At 41.2% G+C, this 22,244-nt stretch overlaps 1 protein-coding gene and 1 long non-coding RNA gene across 4 annotated transcripts in view; one reads left to right on the top strand and one right to left on the bottom strand.

Annotated features, from left to right (window-relative positions):
- Positions 1–22,244, bottom strand: part of LOC136855059 (uncharacterized) — a 200,960-nt gene that overhangs the window by 16,575 nt on the left and 162,141 nt on the right. The window lies entirely within an intron of this gene.
- cyc (basic helix-loop-helix ARNT-like protein cyc) overlaps positions 1–22,244 on the top strand; it is a 119,898-nt gene that overhangs the window by 81,581 nt on the left and 16,073 nt on the right. For both annotated transcript variants that reach the window (XM_067131822.1, XM_067131815.1), the window contains 2 exons: positions 47–276; positions 7,049–7,190. In XM_067131822.1, the coding sequence (XP_066987923.1) occupies positions 47–276; positions 7,049–7,190 (372 nt within the window). The remainder of the gene's footprint in view (positions 1–46; positions 277–7,048; positions 7,191–22,244) is intronic.

Here is a 22,244-nt window from a genome sequence, read left to right as displayed (position 1 = left end):
TTTATTTTATCAGATGTAATTCAGTGTTCCTTCTCTTTTTTTACAGATACAAACCATCTTCAAGATACATCATCTCCAGGAAATGCTGGATCATCAAATAGCAGTAATCGTCTCTTGGGTGGAGGAATCCAGGCTGGTAAGATTGGAAGACAGATTGCTGATGAAGTACTTGAAAATCAACGGCGTAATGACTCCTCATCAAACAGTCCAGTATCTCCATTTGAGGGGATTTTGGGATCTGGTGCTTCTGAGAGATCATTTGCTGCATTACTTAGGGTAAGTTTGCTTCATTTTGGCTTTGAGAATTACTTACTTTCAATAGAAATAACCAAATTGAACAAACTAATTGCCACGTACAGTTATCATTATTACATTGTAGTAGTGTATTACAGTATAGTATAGTGAAATTTATTGTTCTTTATTGACGTTACATATGGTATGTGGATCAGAGGGTTCCCTGCCATCCAGTAATCCAGCAAGCTACTTTTCCCTAAACCAGTTCACCTGCTCCAGGGAAATGCAAGTCTCAGACTTGGAGCAGGGAGGAATTCACAAGCATGCCTAGCTCCTTTTCCTATCACTCATGTTTGAGCTTCTCCTCATCTTCTTACTAGCCTTCTTCATTTTCCTCTGGTAGGAGGAAGTTCAAGAAGACCTCTCATAAGAAGTCTTGTAAGATGTAAGTGAGCGCCCCTCCCAGGCTCTGGGAGTAAATGGTCTATGGACATCTCCAGGTGTTCCATCCACCATAGGCAAGGCCGACACGGGCCTCACCCAAGCATGCTGGATACAGTGTGCAAACCCCTTCTTTTTTGGACAAGGTGACTGCTCCTGGTTCTTCCACTTGTTTTGCTTGAAATACATCCATTGTTCCAGCACTACCCTCTCACTCAGTGCATTTAGTCCCTAACAGACAGGATTTGCAAGTACTCACAGGTGGCAAGATGATCTGCTTTGTCTCTAGTCTTCCCAGCACTAGAAGGAGAATCCTCTGAGATTGTCAAACCTCCTAGGTGGGATCTTGCTGTAGTTTTAAGCCTTAAGGGACGGATTGAGCCTCAATGTGAAGTAAAACAGGTTTGGGAAGGTGGACGGATTGAGCCTCAGTGTGAAACAGTATTACGCATCACTGTTATGGTAATGCGTTGAAACAGAGGTGCCAATACTTCTATATGCTATAAATTCACTAATGGCAACTTTTATACAGACGTGAGAGTTGGGCCAGTTGCCACAGCCATCAGTAATGCTTGTGACTTCAAGGGGGAAAGTACTGCATCTCTCTCTCACATGAGTCTTTTTGTAAATTTGCTTGTAAATATACGGGGTTGCTGTTGTTTTTTGTTTTTGTCTTTTACGATAGTATGTCGGTTGTAAATGTAATTTTACAAAGAAAATTGCAAAGAAATATTAGAAAAAGCATGTAAAGTAAAAAAAAAAAGTTACTGAATCTTCCTTCTCATAAATTTACTTGAAAATTTTTCAACAAATATGCAAAAAATTTGTTACTGCTTTTATTTCTTATCGGTTTGGTATTGTGTGAGCAGTAATAATAATTTTACAAAATACAATAAATTTATTTATTAGAAAAAACATATCTAAGTTGGTAAAATATACGATTGTCTTATAAATGAGGCCCCACAAGGGGTTGTAAATAGTCATTTCCAACTTCTCGTGGAAGGTAGGGAAAATTTTTTGGAATTATTTTATTTATACAGTGTAAATGTACGTGTCATTCTCTTTCCATTGATGTGATTTTTTTTTTTATTTTGCCGACCTCAAAGTTTCCCTGGTCTGGGGTGCTACACATTGATAAATTATGCCATCCCTTAAGGGTTAAAGATCCTTTTTATGTTTAGAACTTATGAACCTCTTTGGATCAAGTTTAGCAATTGCCACTTCAAGATAGGTCAGCTGACTTCACGCTCTCCAGTAAGGTGAGCATTCTATGAACAGAGATTCTATAGGTCTGTCAGGCAGTCTGGACTGATCCACAGCTCCATTCACTATGATATCACTTGCCCTCAGTGTTGAGGATAAAGAAAACCTTTGTCTAGTCAGGGCAGTTCTTGTTTTTCATAGAACTAAGTACTCCAAGGAATTTATATCCAGATAGTTCCTCTCTTCAGAACATGAGCAGAAGCAAGTCACGAATAACTCGGTCTTCTTATGATTTAAATGGACTATATTAAGAGTTTGTGAGAATATAATAGATGGCAAGGCAGCGCATGATAAAAGTCTTTCAGTATCTCTACTTTTAAAGAGAAATCTTGACAATAACTCTTTTTCAGTGGCTGGAACTTGAAGATGTCAAACTAATGTTTAAAAGTTTCTGCCTTGAATATAATTTGCATGTATATATTGGGTTTTTACTTTAGGCCTGGTAATTGCAGCAGAGCAGATTTTGCCATCATTGATCAGGAAATCCTCATTTTCATATTCCTAATCCTCCTTTAATTTTTACCATGACATCTTGTAATGTATTAGGGTTTATCACCATTAGACTGTACAAAAAAAAAGAGTAAATGCTTTCTTCAAGTACAGTAAACCCCCATATTCGCAGGGGATGCGTACCACAACCCCCTGCAAATAATTTAAATCCACAAATAGTTAACAGCCCCTCTAAAAATGCTTATAACTGCCTATCCTGAAAGTTCAGATACCAATTGTATACCAATTGTATACCTTAAACTGGCATCCTACATCAAATTTACCTTAAACTATTATCCTATTACTGTATTAATCTTTAAAATGATATTATTAATATCATTTCAAAATGATATTATTAATATCATTTCAAAGTCATCTTAAACATTTTACCCTTAAAAATATATATGTACGTACTTCTAACCCTTCCAGCCAATAACAGAGAGAGAGAGAGAGAGAGAGAGAGAGAGAGAGTATATCTTTCTATCAACCACTCTCCCTTTCTATATATCTATCTATCCATCTCTCACATTCTGAGTATCCTTTGGCATGAGAAAGAGGGGGAGGGGGAGAGAGAGAGAGAGAGAGAATTCTTATGTTAGATATCAAAAGATGTAAATTCATGATTTATGAAGGAAAAAGAAAGCAAGAGAGATTTTTCAGTATCCTTGACCATCTGTGGGTAACATTACCTCCCCTTCGAGGTCTATGTCAATACAGTATGCCAAGTTAATTGACAGGTACTTGCAACCCCCCCCCCCCCCTCGCTCTGAATAATCTGAGAAAAATACTGGGAATGATATGTATTTGTTTTTTTTTAATATTTAATATTATACTATTCAAATGTAAAAAGTTGTAATTATAGTGTGGAAAATATGAAAAAAATTAATAACAATGTAATGCCATGTTTATCTGTATAACTACAGTATGCAAAACAAATAAACATATGTCACATATGCATAAAAAATCTATCTCAGAGAGAGAGAGAGAGAGAGAGAGAGAGAGAGAGAGAGAGAGAGAGAGAGAGAGAGAGAGAGAGAGAGAGAGAGAGAGAGATATGAAATACTAAGAACATAACTTAGATTAGGTGTGAGAGAGAGAGATTTTTCAGTATCCTTTGTAGGGTATTTGACCACCAAGTGGCAACATTTATTTGACTCCGAGTGACAGCATTTACCCTTGCTGTCAGTATGTCAAGATATTTGACAGGTTACACCCCCCCCCCTGTTCCAAAGCTTTCGGAAAAAGATGAGGGAAAGAATTTATATTGAACTAAAATCTTATTAATTCACTATATTTTCTTTAATGAATTATTTTCCTGTGTTTAGTACATTAATATTAACATCTGAAAATTAGTAAATCATTTATCTATCATACAAAAAACAATTAAACATATATTATGCATAAAAATTCTCTCATCTCAGTAAGAGAGAGAGAGCGAGAATTATTTTTATTAATGTTATCATTTTAATCTTATTAAACGTAATAATATTAATATTTGAAAGATTAGTACTGCTATTCATTATTTTATTATAAAATGTATGTGCGTACTTAACAGTATTTAGTCACGAAAATAATATGAAAATACAGAATATTGCTCTTCAAAAAAATCCGCAAATGGGCGAGTTTTCCCGTGAATAATTTATAGATAGGTTCTACAGAAAATTCCATGAATCGCCAAGTCTGCGAATTGTGAGAACACAAATCTGGGGGGTTTACTGTATTATCATTGGCAAGACAATTTTCCATACTCTTATTGAACTTACAGCAAATCCACATGGCAAATGACTCCCTGTTCTCATCTGGAACCATGGGTATTTAGTTTATCTGTATCCCAGGACTTTTCTCCAAGGTCCTACAGGTCTTATACTACTGGAGGGTCTAAGACGATTGTCTCTTTCTTCAAGTGCTAGTTAGGTTAGAAGTAAAGGGTCTATGGTGAAATTAATTAATGTTTTTTTTTAAACAAAATTAATTATTTTTCTTACAAACCCATTACTAATGATTATGAAGCCTCCTGACCCATCTGATTTGTGGCAGCTAGATCAGTTTACACCAGAAATGAGATGCCAGGCCACTGGGCACCTGGGAATGCATTAAGCTATCAGGTAGTGCAGATTTTTTCCTTACAGATAATTGTGTCTGGGATATGATTTTATGCACCAGATGAGCTAGACTATTGAAGGGTTTTTTTTTTTTTAAAGTCAGCATGTTTTTTTAAAAATTATATATTGTATGATTTTTATAAATTTACTATGTCATTTTGTAGAAAATGGTAAGGTATTTAACCCTTAAACGCCGAGCCTCTATTTACAAAAGTGTCTGCCGTATGCTGGCGGCGTTTGGGAGTTAGCGCCGAAGCGGAAAAATATTTTTTCAAAAAATTACAGCACGCTTAGTTTTTAAGATTAAGAGTTCATTTTTGGCTCCTTTTTTTGACGTTGCCTGAAGTTTAGTATGCAACCATCAGAAATGAAAAAATATCATTATCATATATAAATATTGAAATATATGACAACTTAAAAAAAAAAAATTTCATATATAATTGTATATAAAAGCGCTGTGAGCAAAACGGTTAAAGCTAATGAGTTATTTTTTTTCTTTGTATTGTACACTAAATTGCAATGATTTTGGTATATAACAAATTGTAAAACGACCAAAGCAACACAGTGAAAATAATATCACAAAATGATGCATGAATTCGTAACGGGAGGACGTAAAAAAAGTTTTTTTTTCAAAAATTCACCACTGTTGCAAAATGAAGGTAATTGATTGAATATTACTAGACTGTAAGTGTTTTAGCTTAAAATTGCAGTTTTCGACCATTTCGATCGAGTTAAAGTTGACCGAAGGTCGAATTTTTTCTATTTATCGTGATTTATATGAAAATATTCCAAAAACTGATAAAAGCTACAACCATGAGTTATTTATTGTTGTATTTTACATGAAATTGCGCACATTTTCGTATATAAAACTTTATGTAACGACTAATATAAAACGGTGCAAACATTACGACAGTGACGAAAGAATTTCTGAGATGTTCGGCTGAGTTACCGCGCGGACGTAAGGAAAATGTTTTTTTCAAAAATTCACCATAAATTGAAATATTGTGCTAGAGACTTCTAATTTGTTGCAAAATGAAGGTAAATGATTGAATATTACTAGAATTTAAGAGTTTTAGCTTAAAATTGCATTTTTCGACCATTTCGGTTGAGTCAAAGTTGACCGAAGGTTGAAATTTTGGCACATCGTGATTTATATGAAAATATTTGAAAACTGATAGAAGCTACAACCATGAGTTATTTTTTGTTGTATTCTACATGAAATTGCACACATTTTCATATATAAAACTTTATGTAACGACTAATATAAAACGGTGCAAACATTACAACAAAGTGACGAAAAAGTTTCCGAGATGTTCGGCCGAGTTACCGCGCACGTACGTAAGGAAAAAGTTTTTTTTCAAAAATTCACCATAAATTGAAATATTGTGCTAGAGACTTCCAATTTGTTGCAAAATGAAGGTAAATGATTGAATATTACTAGAATGTAAGAGTTTTAGCTTACAATTGCGTTTTTTTACCATTTCGGTCGAGTCAAAGTTGACAGAAGGTTGAAATTTTGGCACTTATCGTGATTTATATGAAATAAAAGCTACAACCATGGGTTGTTTTTTGTTGTATTTTACATGTAATTGCACACATTTTCATATATAAAACTTTATGTAACGGCTAATATAAAATGGTGCAAAAATTACGACAAAATGATGAAAGAATTTTTGAAATTTTCGCCGAGTTACTGCTTGGGACGTTGGAAAAAGTTTTTTCAAAAAATTCACCATAAATCGAAATATTGTGCTAGAGACTTCCAATTTGTTGCAAAATGAAGGTAAATGATTGAATATTACTAGAATGTAAGAGTTTTAGCTTACAATTGCGTTTTTCGACCATTTCGGTCGAGTCAAAGTTGACTGAAGGTTGAAATTTTTTGTAGTCGATGTACGGTGCATCCGCTCGTCACCCGACAGACAATTTTAGTTGACTTACGATACGTCCAGTCAGCGTTTAAGGGTTAACAAAGTGACAAGCATGTAGATGGACTTATGAAAGTAAAGGGTACCCAAAACTCATTAAATTGCTGATGTATAACACAAGATATCGAGAGAAAATAGTGACAAGTAAAGTTAAGTGTGGGTGCACATCATACATCAAAGATCAGAACAAAATAGTAATTGAGGAAGCTACAAAGGGATCAGAGGAGAGCCCCATGGGAGCTGCCTTTGAGATGACCCAGCATTAGCAGCGGAATCAGAGAAAGAGACCTTAGAAATGTTAAAATGATGGAGAGTAGTATATTTGGAAGTAGCAGGATGAAGATCAGTTGAAGTTGCAGACAGTCTTGGATAAAGGGTATAGATGAGGATCTGGAGCAAATGGGGTTTCATGTAGAAAGTGCATAAGACTGGAGCAGTGGGGATAACTCATTATATGCCAAACTCTTTGAAGGGGAAATTTGATATAAAAATATTGATGATCATGAATGTGATGTATCATCTGCAGGTATGATGATGCAAGGTTATTAACAAATCAGTGTTATTTTAGTAAAGTTTTTTATTTCTTATCAGAATAACGTGAAGAGCGAGGAGAGTGATAGTAGCCGCCCATCACAAGGTGGAAACAATCATCGTGTATCAAGTGGTCACAATGCATTGTCACAAAGCAATGACCGAACATTGTATAATCACAACAATAATCATGGACAACCTGGTAATGTTTATAATCTTTTATTCTTCTTTAACTTTGTCAGTAAAGTTTGACATTACACTTTTATGTTCAAATGCATTTATCCATCTCTGAGAAATGCTAAGCATTGGAATGATATTTTGTGGAAGGTGTCCGTGGACCAGGATATTTTTCTCTCTTTGTGGTAATAAGATATTTTAAATAGGTATTGATGAATTTCTATACAATTTTGTGGAGATTGCTGGGACCAAGGAAGAGGAATTCAGATTTTGGATACTGCACAAGTAGATCTGAATCCAGATACAAATCAAAGTGCTTTTTATTGATTCATACAAACTCATCAGTCTTAATAAGCAGTGTCAAATTGCTTCTAAAATCCTGAAGATGGAAAAAAAACTTGAAAGTGTGTTCATGTGCACTTTTGACCAATCAGTAAGGAGAAACAACCAGCCTCATTTTTACATGTCTCATTGAAGTTTACACCAGCCATGAAAGCTTCCCAGCTTGTCAAGTTTGGAAATTTAATTTTCATCTAATTTCAGTTCCTTTTTGTTTTCCCCCCTTGCTTTCTGTTTTTTGACAATTACTTGGCTGTTGATTTCTTTATTCATCATGTCCTTTTGCATAATTAGTCTTGTTTGTATTTTTTACTTGATTCTTAGTCAGAATTATTCTCTTTTGGTTTGAGGTTATTTTGTTCACCTCTGTTATGTATTGGTACTAGTAATGGCTTGTTTTTGTATTTATATATAATTTTAGATTTTTGTGTTTGTTGGACAAAATTTAAATTTTAGCGTTTAAGCATTGTTCAGTACCTTGGTTAATTCTGTGTTTTTAGTTGTGTTATCATTGTTTTTGTATATGTTAATAATTACATTGGCAAAGTTAATAATCATACGTCATGTACTTTAGTGTGCTGTTGATGTACACTGTTGCAACTACTTCAATTCTGTGTGAACGTATAAATGATTTTTGGTACATAATTCAATCCAAAAGCTGAAAAAACATGAATCTTCACCTGCTTTGTATTGTCTGTCAGGGCTGGCTGGCTGCTAGGTACTGGAGGTATTTGATCCCAAGAAGTTATTAGCTTATTTTGGAGCTGTTGTCTTCTTAAGTTCTGTATGACCTTTCTGACAAACTCTACCTCCCTCCAGTTTTCTCTGAGCTTGGGACCGGCTGTTGACAGGTCATCAAATCATTTTGAGTTTACAACTTACAGGCTTGGAATTGATGAGGATTGAAAAAAAGTGTAGCACAGTATATTCTGTGTTGTCTGATGTGTAGAGAAAGAGAATGTCTGCAAGGAATATGTCTAAACTACTCAATGCAAGTGTGGGTAAAGAGAAAGTGTTGCACCTATGGTCAGGGTCCTGTATCAGACTGTATGGCCAGTCTTAGAATGGCCTTATTTTCTGTAGTGTTTATATTGTTCTTGGTATAGTACGCATTCTCACGTTTTTTTTCAAGGCAGGAGACTTTTATTGTGGCATGTTAAAGTGTCGAAAAGAAAGGTCAAAATGGTGATCTTGAAACTGCTGAAAATGTTGGGTCAAAGCATAATAGATTATACTGAGGTTGAATCATGAACAATCTGAAGGTTTAAGAGCATCACCTGAGTCATATTTCTAGACTCTCACAGGGCTTCCCAGAAGAATTTGCTCATAATTGGGATGTGAAAATGTGAGCCACGTAAAGCTAAGCAACAGGAGACCTAAGGGAACAGATGAAAAGTAACAGGCAGTAATAAGTAAGTATTACTGTAGGAGGTATCCCATAAAGGGCCAGAAGCAGATGAAATACAGTACAGGTATTATCTTACTTACAATGGATTAGGTTCCAAAAAACCCATCGTTTGTTGGAAAAAAACATATGAATATAGCCTAGCCCACACTAGGGTATTAGTACATCTATACATAATTATATGGTAGCCTAGCCTACACTACAGAGTATACTCTATACATATACGGTATAGTAATTATTAGTATCAGCTAATTTTGGAGGTTCATGCAGATTGACTTCTGATAATTCAGTAAAAAGATAAATAATTCAGTACAAAGAGAAATTAAATAACAAACAAGAATTAGCTTAGCCTACAGTATGGTATATTGTATGCATATGTGGTAGCCTAGCCTACATTATACTGTACTCTATATTCAAATATTAATACCATATCATACAAACATCAACATAACGAACATGATATTTTTATGATAAAATAAGGTTTTACTTATACTTACCTGGTAGTTACATATAGCTGTCGTCTCTGACGTCACGGCAGAATTTTAAATTTCGCGCTAGCGCTATAAACACCTAGGTGATCCCTCTACCAGCGCCCTTTATAGGTAACAAGGAACTATCCCAACAATGTTCTAGAACCCATTAAGTTTTATGCCCACTTGACATGAGAGGGGAGGTGGGAGGGTTTACTCATGTAACTACCAGGTAAGTATAAGTAAAACCTTATTTTATCATAAAAATATCATTTTTACTTATAGAACTTACCTGGTAGTTACATATAGCTGATTGGCACCTTTAGTGGAGGTGGGACCATGTCAGCCACATACATTGTTAGAAATCAAAACATGAATTTTAGTTCCTTACCTTGAAGGATTGCTGACTCAGCGGTTACTGCCTCTGTAGTCTGCTTATCCCTCGATTGTATTGACAGGATATAAAGGATCCGGGTGTCAGATACAATCTGTTAGTACTTGCCGTAGAGGACAACGCCGTGACGGACAAGACTTAGTATGCCCTTGCTCTGGGCGCAGTACCAAATTAACAATAAGGGATCACCTCTATCACCATAATATTAAAAATTAAAAATTAAAAACTTACAACCACAAAATTAAAAAGACTGTAGGTACTCCTAAACCATCAAACATAGTACCTACAGACGACGCAACCAAACCCAATTTCCAACATCAAGGAGAAAATGTTAGTCGGATATGATTGCCCCTCTTTCTCCCTCACCCACCACCGTGTCAGTAACCACTAAAGGCCCTAAGGTACTGCCATTGTCAAAATCTGTCTTCAATTCTGACAAGTAATGCGATGCGAAGACCGACTTACATCGCCAAAACGTAGAATTCACAATCTTTTGCACTGAGAGATTGTGCTTGAAAGCTAAAGATGTAGCTACAGCTCTGATCTCATGTGCTCTCACTTTCAGAATTCCCATGTCTGAGTCCTGACAATTCCCATGGGCTTCCGAAATAACTTCTCTTAAGAAGAAAGCAAGAGCATTCTTAGAAAGTGGTCTTGTCGGGTTTCTCACAGAACACCACAAGTTCTCCGAAGAACCCCTGATTCCCTTTGTTCGGTGAATATAGAACTTCAGGGCTCTCACCGGGCACAACAATCTCTCTTGCTTTCCTTCTCCCACAAGATCTGAAAGGCTCTTAATGCTGAAAGACCTAGGTCATGGTCTGGACGCATCTTCGTTCTTCGCTAAGAACCTAAGAGAGGAAGAACATACAGCTTTTCCTTGAGCGAAACCAATAGTTTTGTCCAAGGCACGAACCTCACTCACCCTCCTGGCTGTTTGAAGTGCTACTAGAAAAATAGTTTTCTTAGTCAAATTTCTCAACGAGACATTTGCCAAAGGTTCAATTGATCTGAACAAATCCATTTAAGAACGATGTCCAAATTCCATGATATTTGTTTAGGAACTTTCGTCTTCGAGGTATTAAAAGACTTAAGTAAATCCGTTAGATCCTGATTGTTCGAGATGTCTAGACCTCTGTGCTTAAATACCGACGCAAGCATTGATCGATACCCCTTAATTGTGCTCAAAGACAATCCTTTTTCCTTATAAAGGGATATCAAGAACTTCGCTATTTGATTTAGAGAGGTTTTAGAAGACGAAACTCCATGTCTATTGCACCAGTCTCTAAACTGACTCCATCTTGCCTGGTACACTGCGTCCGAAGACTTTCTTCTGGGTTGCGCAATAGCGCTTGCAACCTCCTTTGAAAAGCCTCTCTTCCTGAGGAGTCCTTTCGACAGTCTGCAGGCGACAAGTCGTAGAGCGGACAAGTTCTGATGGAACCTCAGGAAGTGGGGCTGTCTGAGTAGATCTTTCCTCGACGGAAGGATCCTCGGAAAATCTGCAGAAGGAGGAGAAGATCTGGGAACCACTCCCTCGATGGCCAGAATGGAACAATTAGTGTCATCTTGGTGTTCTTGTGGTTCCTGAACTTTTCCAGGACCTTCCTGATAATTTTGAAAGGTGGAAAAGCGTAAAGTTCCAGGCAATCCCAACTCATTGTCATTGCATCCACCCAAAGTGCCTTGTCGTCCGGATCTGGGGAGCAATATACGGGGAGGTGTTTTGTCTGTCTGTTGCAAACAGGTCTATTAGCGGACAACCCCACAGATTCCACAACTGTTTGCAAACCTGCGGATGTAAGGTCCATTCCGTGGGCAAGACTTGATTCTTCCTGCTTAAGAGATCCGCTGTTACATTCCTCTCGCCTTTTATGAACCTGGTCAATAACGTGACCTCGTTCTCTTCTGACCATTCTAAAAGTTCCTTGGTCGTCTGATACAGGGAGAAGGAATGAGTGCCCCCTTGCTTTTTTATATAAGCAAGAGCTGTCGTGTTGTCCGACTGAACTAGAATTACCTTGCCTTTTACCTCTTGTTGAAATTGCATCAAGGCTAGATGTACCGCTTTCAGTTCTTTCACATTTATGTGCATTTCTTTCTGTTCTTCCTGCCACTGGCCCGAACATTCCTTGTTGTCTAAAGTCGCCCCCACCCCTGATCCAAGCGTCTGACAAGAGTGTGAGGTCTGGGTTCTTGATATAAAGAGAAATTCCCTCCTCTAGTCTTTCTCTTGAATTCCACCAGACCAGCTCCTTCTTGATCCGATCTGAGATCTTGAAAAGAAAGGAATCCGGATGGGTTTTGCGTGACCATTGGCTTTGTAGATAAAACTGCAGAGGCCTCATCTTGAGTCTCCCCAGTTTTACGAACTTCTCCATCGAGGCTAAAGTCCCCAGCAAGCTCATCCACTGGTTGGCTGAGCAAACCTCGAGATGTAGAAAGTCGTCTATCTTGCTTAGACACGACTCTACTCTCCGTATTGATGGAGAAGCCCGAAAAGCCAGAGAGTCCATCCTCACTCCCAAATAAACTATCTGTTGTGATGGTGAGAGGGACGATTTCGGAACATTGACTAGTAGACCTAGTTCCTTTGCCAGAGATAATGTCTTTATTAGGTCCTCCACACATTTGGCTTTGGAGTGTGCTTTCATAAGCCAGTCGTCCAGATACATTGACATCCTTATTCCTTGCAAGTGAAGATTCTTCGCCACCGTTGACAGAACTCTTGTAAACACCTGAGGTGCAGTTGACAGTCCAAAACAAAGAGCTCTGAACTGGAATACTTTGCCTTGGAAAACAAACCTCAGGAACTTCCTTGATTCCTGATGGATTGGAACATGGAAGTACGCATCCTGGAGGTCTATCGAGACCATCCAGTCGCCCGGTTGAAGAGATGCCAACACCGACTCTGTCGTCTCCATCGAAAATTTTGTCTTTTTTACAAAAGAGTTCAATGCACTCACGTCTAGAACTGGCCTCCAACCTCCCGACGCCTTCGAAACTAAAAAGAGGCGGTTGTAAAACCCCGGAGAGCATGGGGTCGGCACTAATTCGATGGCTTGTTTCCTTAGTAATGCTTCTACTTCTTCTCGAAGGGAGCAAAACTTCTGAGAGTCGTTGGAGTACGCTTGAAAAGTGACTGGAGCGTCCGACAACGGGGGCTTCTGTTGGAATGGGATGGAGTACCCTTCCCGAATCACCTGTAAGGTCCAAGGATCTTGAGTGACCTTTTGCCAGGCCTCCGAGAATGACTGGAGTCCGGCACCTACTGCTATGTGGAGGACAGCACACTCATTTCTTCTGTTGAAAATTGGAAGGTCGAGTAGAGGATTTCCCTTTCCCACGGAACTTGGAAAAGGGCCGAGAAGCAGACTTGCCCTTGAACGTCTTGGAAGTGTCTGAAAACACCGAAGTTTTGGCGGAAGTTGCTACAGGAGTAGCCTTCTTCGGTTTCTTTGCTGACTGAGCCAACAGGTCCTGTGTTGCTTTTTGCGTGAGAGCTTCAGCAGTCTCTCGAACTAATTCCTTCGGGAACAAGTGGTCCTTCGACAAAGGGGCAAAGAGGAGAGCAGACCTCTGGCTGCAGGAAACACCCTTCGCCAAAAAAGAGCACCAGAGTTGTCATTTCTACAGAACTCCGGTTGCAAAAACTGAAGTTAGCTCCAAGGCACTATCGCATACTCCCTTGTCTATGCAGTCAACTACCGAAGTGAAATCCGTCAACTGCGCATCCGAAAGTCCGAATTCTTTGACTTTCCTAGCCAGAGCCGCCACTGACCAATCTAGGAAACTGATGACCTCCACAACAGCGAAAATACTCTTGAGAAGATGATCCAACTCCGACTGCGTGAAGATCTTCGCTGATTGAAGAGCTGTGCGACGACTTGAATCCACGAGACTGGAGAAGTCCCCTTGAGCGGAGGCAGACACACCCAAGGAAAAACGTTCTCCAGTCTCGTACCACATGCGGCTGCGATGAGCTAATCTGGAGGGTGGAAGACAAAACATAATCTTGCCTTGCTCTCTCTTGTCTGAGAGCCAGGTATTAATCTTCTTGATAGCCTTCCTGGCCGAAATCGCCAATACTAGGCGTGTAAAAGGAGCTGGATCCGAGGCATTGTCCCTCTTAAACTGCGATCTGGGAGATGCCTGAGTCGAAGGCTTAAAAGATTCCCCAAAGTTCTCAACGAAAAACTTGAGTAACTTCTTATAACCAGAAGATTTCTCCTTGATTCCTGGAATGTCCTCTTCCATTTCTACTTCTTCTTCATTTTCCTCTTCTTCAGAAGACACAGGAGACAATTGGTGTGCAGGAACCGTTTCCTGACGAAACGTAGGTCGACGGAATCGAAAGTCTTGCGACCATGCCGATGTGGCGCCGCGCCATGCTGAAGTGGCGCTGAATCCGCCAGGTGTGGCGCGCCAAGCTGAAGTGGCGCCGCGCCAAGCTGAAGTGGCGCCGCCAACAGAACGCGGGCGTATCTGGAGCCAGAGAAGAATGCTGAAGCGCCTGGTTGAGCCTCTTCACTGGTGCATGCGGTGGGGAGGCTCTTGCGCCAAGACTTGTGGCGCATTCAAAGGAAGCGCCCCGCAACAGGTGCTCCCGAAGCAGCACGAGCGCCACAAAAGAACTGAATAAGATCCGTCAATTTGTCCGTAACTTTGAGCGACAAAACGGGATCTTGTTGACCGGTAGTAGGAGGAGGCACTATCTGCGATGAAGCTGGACGAGATGTAGACGCTCCTGGTACGAAATCACGCTTATTACTAGCAATGGTACACGAGGTTCCTTCCGACGAGGGGCGGATCCACTGAAGAGGAGGAGGAAAAAGCTTCAGGATCCTCCCAGAAGCTACAGCCCGCTTGTGGATCCGTCAACGATCTTTTCTTAGGAATCGCTGCAGGAGAGACGGCGCGAGACCTCTTGAGAGGGCGAGAAGAATGCTTGAAGCGCCCACTTTGAGGAGGAGTCAAAGAATCAGTACCACTAGAAGACACATCCCCAGCAGCGCCTTTTCTATGGCGTGCGGAAGCATCCTGGGACTGCACAACAGGAATACTTGAGGGGGTGACTGTTCGGGAGCAAGCCCCACTAGCCTCCTTTCGGCTTTCGACATGCCCTCTCCCTGAACCAGGAGTCCGACAGAGGTCTGGACCTGGGAGAACGAGTGGGCGAACAGACACCTCCTCCACTAACACTTCACTTGAGGAGCCAACTTTTCAATGGCTTGGCCCATCGTCTGGATGGCCGAAAGCACTGCTGAAAATTTAGTGTCCATCTGGACTTTTAACTCTGACACGGTGATAGGATTGGGATCAACAGGGTCAGACAAAGGAGAGTTAATAGGAGAGGGGTTAACAGATTGAATTACCTGCCCTACAGACTTAGCAGATGATGACCTCTGCGAAGCCTTCCTAACTCTGTCCTTTTCTAACTTTCGTAGATATTTCTCTAAGGCTGACCATTCATCCGTTGTTAGATGCATACATTCTTCACATGTATTCTCTGAATTACAAAATTTACCCCTACATGAAGAGCAAACTGAATGGGGGTCGATAGCCGCCTTGGGCAACCGAGTCCTACAGCCTAAAGCACAATATCTATACTGAGATCCAGAATCAGACATATTGTACAATGAATTAATTCCAACCACAAATTGCAAAGCGCTAGCTAGCAAAAAACCACAAAGAAATACTTAGGTATAACTTGCAGACAAAATGTTCAACCAAAAAACGAGACCGTGTTGCCAGTCTCTCGGCAGAAAACTTAATGGGTTCTAGAACATTGTTGGGATAGTTCCTTGTTACCTATAGAGGGCGCTGGTAGAGGGATCACCTAGGTGTTTATAGCGCTAGCGCGAAATTTAAAATTCTGCCGTGACGTCAGAGACGACAGCTATATGTAACTACCAGGTAAGTTCTATAAGTAAAAATGACATTTTTATGATAAAATAGTTTTATATATGCTTACCAAGTAATTACATAGCTATGGTTCCCTCGCCTACGGCAGTTTAGAAATTCAAAATTCGCACGGTGGCGCTGTTATCGTTAGTGTGTAGGTGACAACGTCCCGCCATCATCCGGGACTCGAGGAAACAAACCAGCGGACAGCTCAATTCATTTTATGCTCTTATGTTCATGCAAGGGGTGGAGGTCGGGCTTCGATCATGTAATTACTTGGTAAGTATGTATAAAACTTTATTTTATCATAAAAATGTCATTTTTATATAAGTAACTTACCAAGTAATTACATAGCTGATTCCACATTGTAAGGAGGTGGGAAAGAGCATGGACATATTCTACTCCAAAACATTAAGAAAGTAATGAGTTTGAACTAGAAAGGTCGCTAACATTGAATCAATGTTTGTTGTTTCCTTACCTGTTGAGAGAGCTGCTGCAGGAAGGTACTGCCTCTGGTCGGCTCTTCTCTCAACTTGTAGTGGACGTGGCAGTATAGCCAATGGTCGCCACTACATTAGTGGGAAACTTTGCAGCGGGGGAAGTACACCGTATGCTGACAAAGTTTTAAAAGATGCCCTTGCCCTGGCAAAGACCAGAATACAAAATGAAAACACAGTCACCTACACCACAGAATGAAACCATAAAACCCAACCATTATCAAAGATAAAGTACGATTTGGTGGGTACTCCAGGTACAATGTACCCCCCGGCTTCCCAACGATTCAAAACCTTAAGTCAAGGCGAGTGGATAGCAAAGGAACAGATAGATTCCTCATGCTTCCTCTCCCAGCACCATGCCAGCCACAGACAAAGGTCCTAAAGTGCTACAATTTTCAAAAACAGTTTCTATATCCTTGAGGTAGTGAGAGGCGAATATGGACTTGCATCTCCAAAACGTTGACTGTAGGATTGAAGAAAAAGACAAGTTGTGTTTAAAGGCAAGGGAAGTTGCTACTGCCCTAATTTTGTGAGCCTTAACCTTAAGTAGAGGAAAAGCTTCTTCCTGGATCTGAGAGTGGGCTTCTAATATTAATTCTCTCAGAAAAAAGGATACGGCATTTTTGGAGAGAGGGCGAACTCGGTTTTTAACAGAGTACCAGAGGTTGCTCAAGGCCCTCTAATCTTTTCCGTCCTCTGAAGATAGTACCTGAGGGACCTCACTGGGCATAGGAGCCTTTCTTCTTCCTCAGGTCCTAAGATATCCATAAGGTTCTTGATGATGAAGGACCTAGGCCAGGGTTTAGAAGAGTCCTTGTTCTTTGCTAGGAAACCAAGAGAAAAGGAGCAGACTGCGTCCTCTTGTGCAAAGCCTGTTCTTTTGTCTGTTGCTTGTAATTCGCTAACACGTTTGGCAGTAGCGAGAGCCATTAAAAAGAGAGTCTTTTTCGTGAGATTCCTGAGGGAAACAGAGCGAAGAGGTTCGAATTGAGGACCTGAGAGCCACTTCAGTACAACGTCTAAGTTCCAAGAGATGTTGGAAGAACTATCTTTCTTGGACGTATCGAAGGATTTGATCAGGTCGGTGATGTCTTAATTAGAAGACAGGTCCATTCCTCTGTGCTTAAAAACTGAGCTGAGCATTGACCTATACCCTTTGATGGTAGAGGTTGATAGCTTCCTGATGGACTTTAGGAAAATCAAAAAAATCAGCTATTTGGCTTATAGATGTTTCAGAAGAAGAGACGTTATGGCGGCTGCACCACCTTCTGAAGACTGTCCATTTTGATTGGTAGAGCTTTGTAGAAGAAGCTCATCTGCATTTTGCAATTGCCTCTGCAGCTTGTCTCAAAAACCCCTTTGCTCTGACAAGGCGCTTGACAGTCTGAAGCCTGTCAGAGCCAGAGCAGATAATCCTTGGTGGAATCTGAGAAAGTGAGGTTGTCTGAGCAGAGACCGTTTTTGTGGAAGAAGTCTTGGGTAGTCTACCAGGAAGCAAATCAAGTCTGGAAACCATTCCTTATTCGGCCATAACGGGGTTACAAGGGTCCTGGAGGTGTTCTGATGCGTTGACAGCTTGTTGATTACTTCCCTGATCATTCCGAAAGGAGGGAAGGAGTACACATCTAAGTTTGTCCAATCCAAAAGCATTGCGTCCGTGCTCCATGCTTGAGGATCTGGGACTGGAGAGCAAAAGAGGGGCAGACGGTGGTTTCTCGACGTCGCGAAAAGATCCACTGTGGGTTTGCCCCACAGTTTCCAAAGGTTGTTGCAGACTACTGGATTTAAGGTCCGTTCTGTTGGAAGGACCTGTTTGAGACGGCTTAATTTGTCCGCAATCACGTTCATCCTCCCTTGAATGAACCAGGCAACAAGAGAGATTTGGTTCTCTTCCGCCCACAGAAGGAGATCCTTCGCCATCTCGTACAGGGAGAAGGAATGAGTGCCCCCGTTTGCGAATATATGCAAGAGCTGTGGTGTTGTCCGTGGGTACTACAATCTTCTTGCCGTGGACCAGATCTGAGAAGTATTGAAGGTCCAGGTGAATTGCTCTCAGTTCCTTGATGTTGATGTGAGCATTCTGTTGTTCTGTAGTCCATGTTCCGGAGACTTCCTGACCTTCCAGAAGTGCGCCCCAGCCTAGGTCGGAGGCATCTGAATAAAATTGAAGGTCTGGGTGTACTGGGAGAAGAGACTTCCCTTCCCGAAGTCTTTTTCTGCACGACCACCACTTGAGAGCCTCTTTGATTTCCGACGTAATCCAATTCGCTTTGAGGAAACACTGAAGTGGTCTCGTGCAGTTCTTCAAGTCCTCCGCCCACTTTTCCTTTGACAACGAGCGGAGAAGCCAATCGTCTAGATATAAGTTGATGTTGATTCCCAGAAGGTGAAGCCAATTCCCCAGAGGAGCAAGGATTCGGGTGAAAACTTGAGGAACCGTCGATAGACCGAAGCATAGGGCCCGGAACTGTAGTATCCTGTTCTGAAAAATGAAGCGTAGAAATTTCTGAGAGTCTGGATGAACAGGGATGTGAAAATACGCATCCTGCATATCCAGGGTGATCACCCAGTCCCCCTGTTGTAGTGAGGGCATGACAGAGCGAATGGTCTCCACGTGAAACTTCGTCTTCAGTACGAACACATTCAAAGTGCTTACATCCAGAACGGGCCTCCAGCCCCCTGAGGCCTTCAGAACCACGAAAAGGCGATAGTAGAAACCTTCTGAGTGGGGCTCTAGGACTTCTTCCACAAAGGATAGTAGAAACCTTCTGAGTGGCGCTCTAGGATTTCTTCCACTACTCCTTTGGAAAGAAGGATTTCGACTTCTTGAAAGAGGGCCAAAAACTTCGTGGAACCTTTTGAGTATGCTGTCAAGGCGATAGGAGATGTAGTTAAGGGAGGAGTCTTTACAAAAGGAATGGAGTAGCCCTCCTTGAGAACCTTGATCACCCAGGGGTCTGCTCCTCTGTTCTCCCATTCCTTCCAGAAAAGTAGAAGCCTGGCTCCTACCTGGGTGCAGAGGACTAACTTCTTACTTCTTGGGGTTGGATTTGAAGGAAGACCTCTTGATGGACTTCGTAGGAGGTCGGAAGTTTGATCTAGGTCGAGGCTGGGTTGTAGTTCTCCCTCCACAAAAGGGATGAGACTGAAGAGGGGAGAATGATCTAGATGAGGAAGGCACAGGCTCCATAGGACGTCTAGTGGACTGAGTCAACAAGTCAGAGGTGGACTTGCTCTGTAACTCTAAAAGAATATCCTTCACTATGTTTTGAGGAAAGAGGTGAGACTTGTCTAAGGCAGCGAAGAGTAGAGCTGACTTCTGTGTTGGTGAGACTCCTTTCGAGGCAAATGAACACCAGAGCTCCCTCTTCGTAAGGACACCCATAGAAAAAATGGAGGCGAGTTCCAAAGAGCCATCTAATTGCTCTGTCTCAGCATGAAATGACTCCTAGCCAATCGGAGGCAATATCTTCAGCTAAATCCGGGCAGTCTTCAATCTTACTCCCTAGTGCCCCGATGGCCCAATCTAGGAAACTAAATATCTCAAACACCTTAAAAATATTCTTGATAAGGTGGTCTAGCTTGGCTGAGGAAAACATTATCTTGGCCGACAATAAAGCCTTTCTACGGGATGAATCCACCAGTCCAGAGAAGTCCCCTTGGGAGGAGGCAGAAACTCCCAAGGAAGGAGCTTCCCCAGTGGCATAGTAAGAGTACCTCATCTTCAACAATTTGCTGGGCGGAAAGACAAAAGTCGCTTTGCCCTTTCTCTCTTAGCGGTCAGCCAGGCATGAACTTCTTTGAGAGCTTTCTTCGAAGAGGAGGAAAAAACAAGCTTGGGTAGTCTGGTACCTTCTGACGGATGCTTTTTTATGAGGTAGGTAAAAGCTGGAGAAGTAGGTGAAGCAGGCCTGAAGAAGTCTGGGTAATTCTCCAGGAGGAAACGCAGGAGAGACGAGTAGGAAGAAGAGGGAACCGTATCCTGAACAATCTCTTCTTCCTCCGAAGAGATAGGAGACAATGATTTATCCTTGGACTCTGGAGCGGACGCAGATTTCTTCAAAAGACCCACAAGCTCGGTCAATTGGCGCTTAATTGGGGCTAAAGAATCTTCCTGGACCGATGAAGAAGGCGGAATAGCAGACGAAGGTGCATTGGTTCCAGAAGAAGCTGGGAATTCGGTTGTGGGCGCTGGAAGTTCAGGAGTTGGCGCCAGGTGCTCTGGAGCTGAAGTCTGGCGCGAGACGGCGGGTGCTGGGTGCTCATTGGCGGAATTCTGGTGAATATCAGCACGGGCGCTTATTGGCGAAATTCTGGCGTGAGTCGGCAGGCGCCAGGCACTCATCTGTGGAAGTCTGGCGAGAGTCGGCGGGCGCTTGGCGCCCAGAAGAAGATGGGCGCTTATAACGCTTATAGCGCTCAGGACTGTCCTCAAAGAAATAAGCAGGAGAATCAGGCCGGACTTGAAAGCTGCAGGAAGGTTGAGGGCTAGTCTCTCTGTACCTCTTGACAGCCAGGGGAGAAGAATCGCTAACATTCGCATGTCTCTTGAGTGGGCGCGAAGAAGAAGAGTAGTGATATGGCTTCTGGCGCGTACTGGAAGATCCGAATCAGAAAGTCGATGTACAGGAACGCCTTTCCAATGGCGTTTAGTCGAAGCCTGGGAGCGAACGACAGGCTCGACGGAGGGGGCGACTGCCCGTGGGCAAACCCCGCCAGCCTCCCTTGGACCTCTGGTATGTCTTCTCCCCAGTGCAGGGGAGCGGGACAGTGACCTTCGTTTAGGAGCACTGGTGGGACAGACAGCCACCTCTTCAATATTCGTAGCACTATCACTTGTCACTGCACTGTCAACACTTACATTTTTTTCCATTAGAGATTTAATAGCTGACCCCGTTTCCATAATGGTACTAGATAATACAGTAAATTCCTGATCAAACCTAGATTCAAGGCTGGCAATGGCACTAAGAGCGGAATCATGGAAACCTGGAACAGGAGCAGATGGTAAAGTAGGAGTAGTTAGGACAGGAGAAGGAGGAGGAACTGGAGAACTGATAGTTCTGTCATCCCCTACATCTTCCAAGGTCATGGATTCTGCATTAGCCCTACTTTCAGCCCAAATGGCTGCTTTCCTCTTCTTATCCCTTTCTAATTTGTCTAGATGAGATTTCAATGTTTTCCATTTCTTATCCTCCCAATCCTGACTCTCTATGCAAGTATTATCCTTACTACATTCTTGCCTCCTACATTTAGTGCATTTTGTATGAGAATCGTAACAAAGCTTAGTGAGCCTAGTTCTACAACCCTCGGAACAAAAGCAAATACTAGATGAACTGGAATCCGACATCGTTAACTAAATAAACTAAAGTTAACACGAACAACAATTCAAACAATGGCAGCAAGCCACAAAGCAACAAATTCTGAGTACTTCACCAAAATTCATGCAAAACAAAGCCGAAAGGCGAAGAAGCAGCTGTGTGAAAAATTCCGATGTTAACCGGAAGCTGGCAGAAAACGAATTGAGCTATCTGCTGGTTTGTTTCCTCGAGTCTTGGATGGTGGCGGGATATTGTCACCTACACACTAACAATAACAGTGCCATCACGCGAATTTCGAATTTCTAAGATGCCATAGGTTAGGGAACCATAGCTATGTAATTACTTGGTAAGTTACTTGTATAAAAATGCATCTTTTCCATAGATCTTTTAAAAAGTTATGCTTTACTTTACTGTATCAAATAATATCGTATGTATTCTCATATTGCTTTTGTATTATAAAATACGATCATAGCGATTAATGTTTTGGTTTGGAAATTGATTACGTGGTAAGTTTATTTTGCTGTATGTAACTCAGTTCAGAGTGCTTTTCTTGCTTCTAGTTAGTGTAAGTGAATCTCTAGATACTTTATTTATATGGGACAAGGTTATTTTTCATTATACAAAGTGTTTTTATATGGGACAAGGTTATTTTTCATTATACAAAGTGTTTTTAAGTCGAAATATAACTTAAATACGTCTTGTTGTGAAATTAGTTTAGCTATTTTTTCGTCAATAGATGACGTTGGCCGTTG

The sequence above is a fragment of the Macrobrachium rosenbergii genome, chromosome 3 (genome assembly GCF_040412425.1).
Source record: "Macrobrachium rosenbergii isolate ZJJX-2024 chromosome 3, ASM4041242v1, whole genome shotgun sequence".
In the NCBI taxonomy this organism is placed as follows: domain Eukaryota; kingdom Metazoa; phylum Arthropoda; class Malacostraca; order Decapoda; family Palaemonidae; genus Macrobrachium; species Macrobrachium rosenbergii.
The sequence above is the reverse complement of the archived record's forward strand: the minus strand, read 5'-3'. Positions and strand labels throughout refer to the sequence as shown.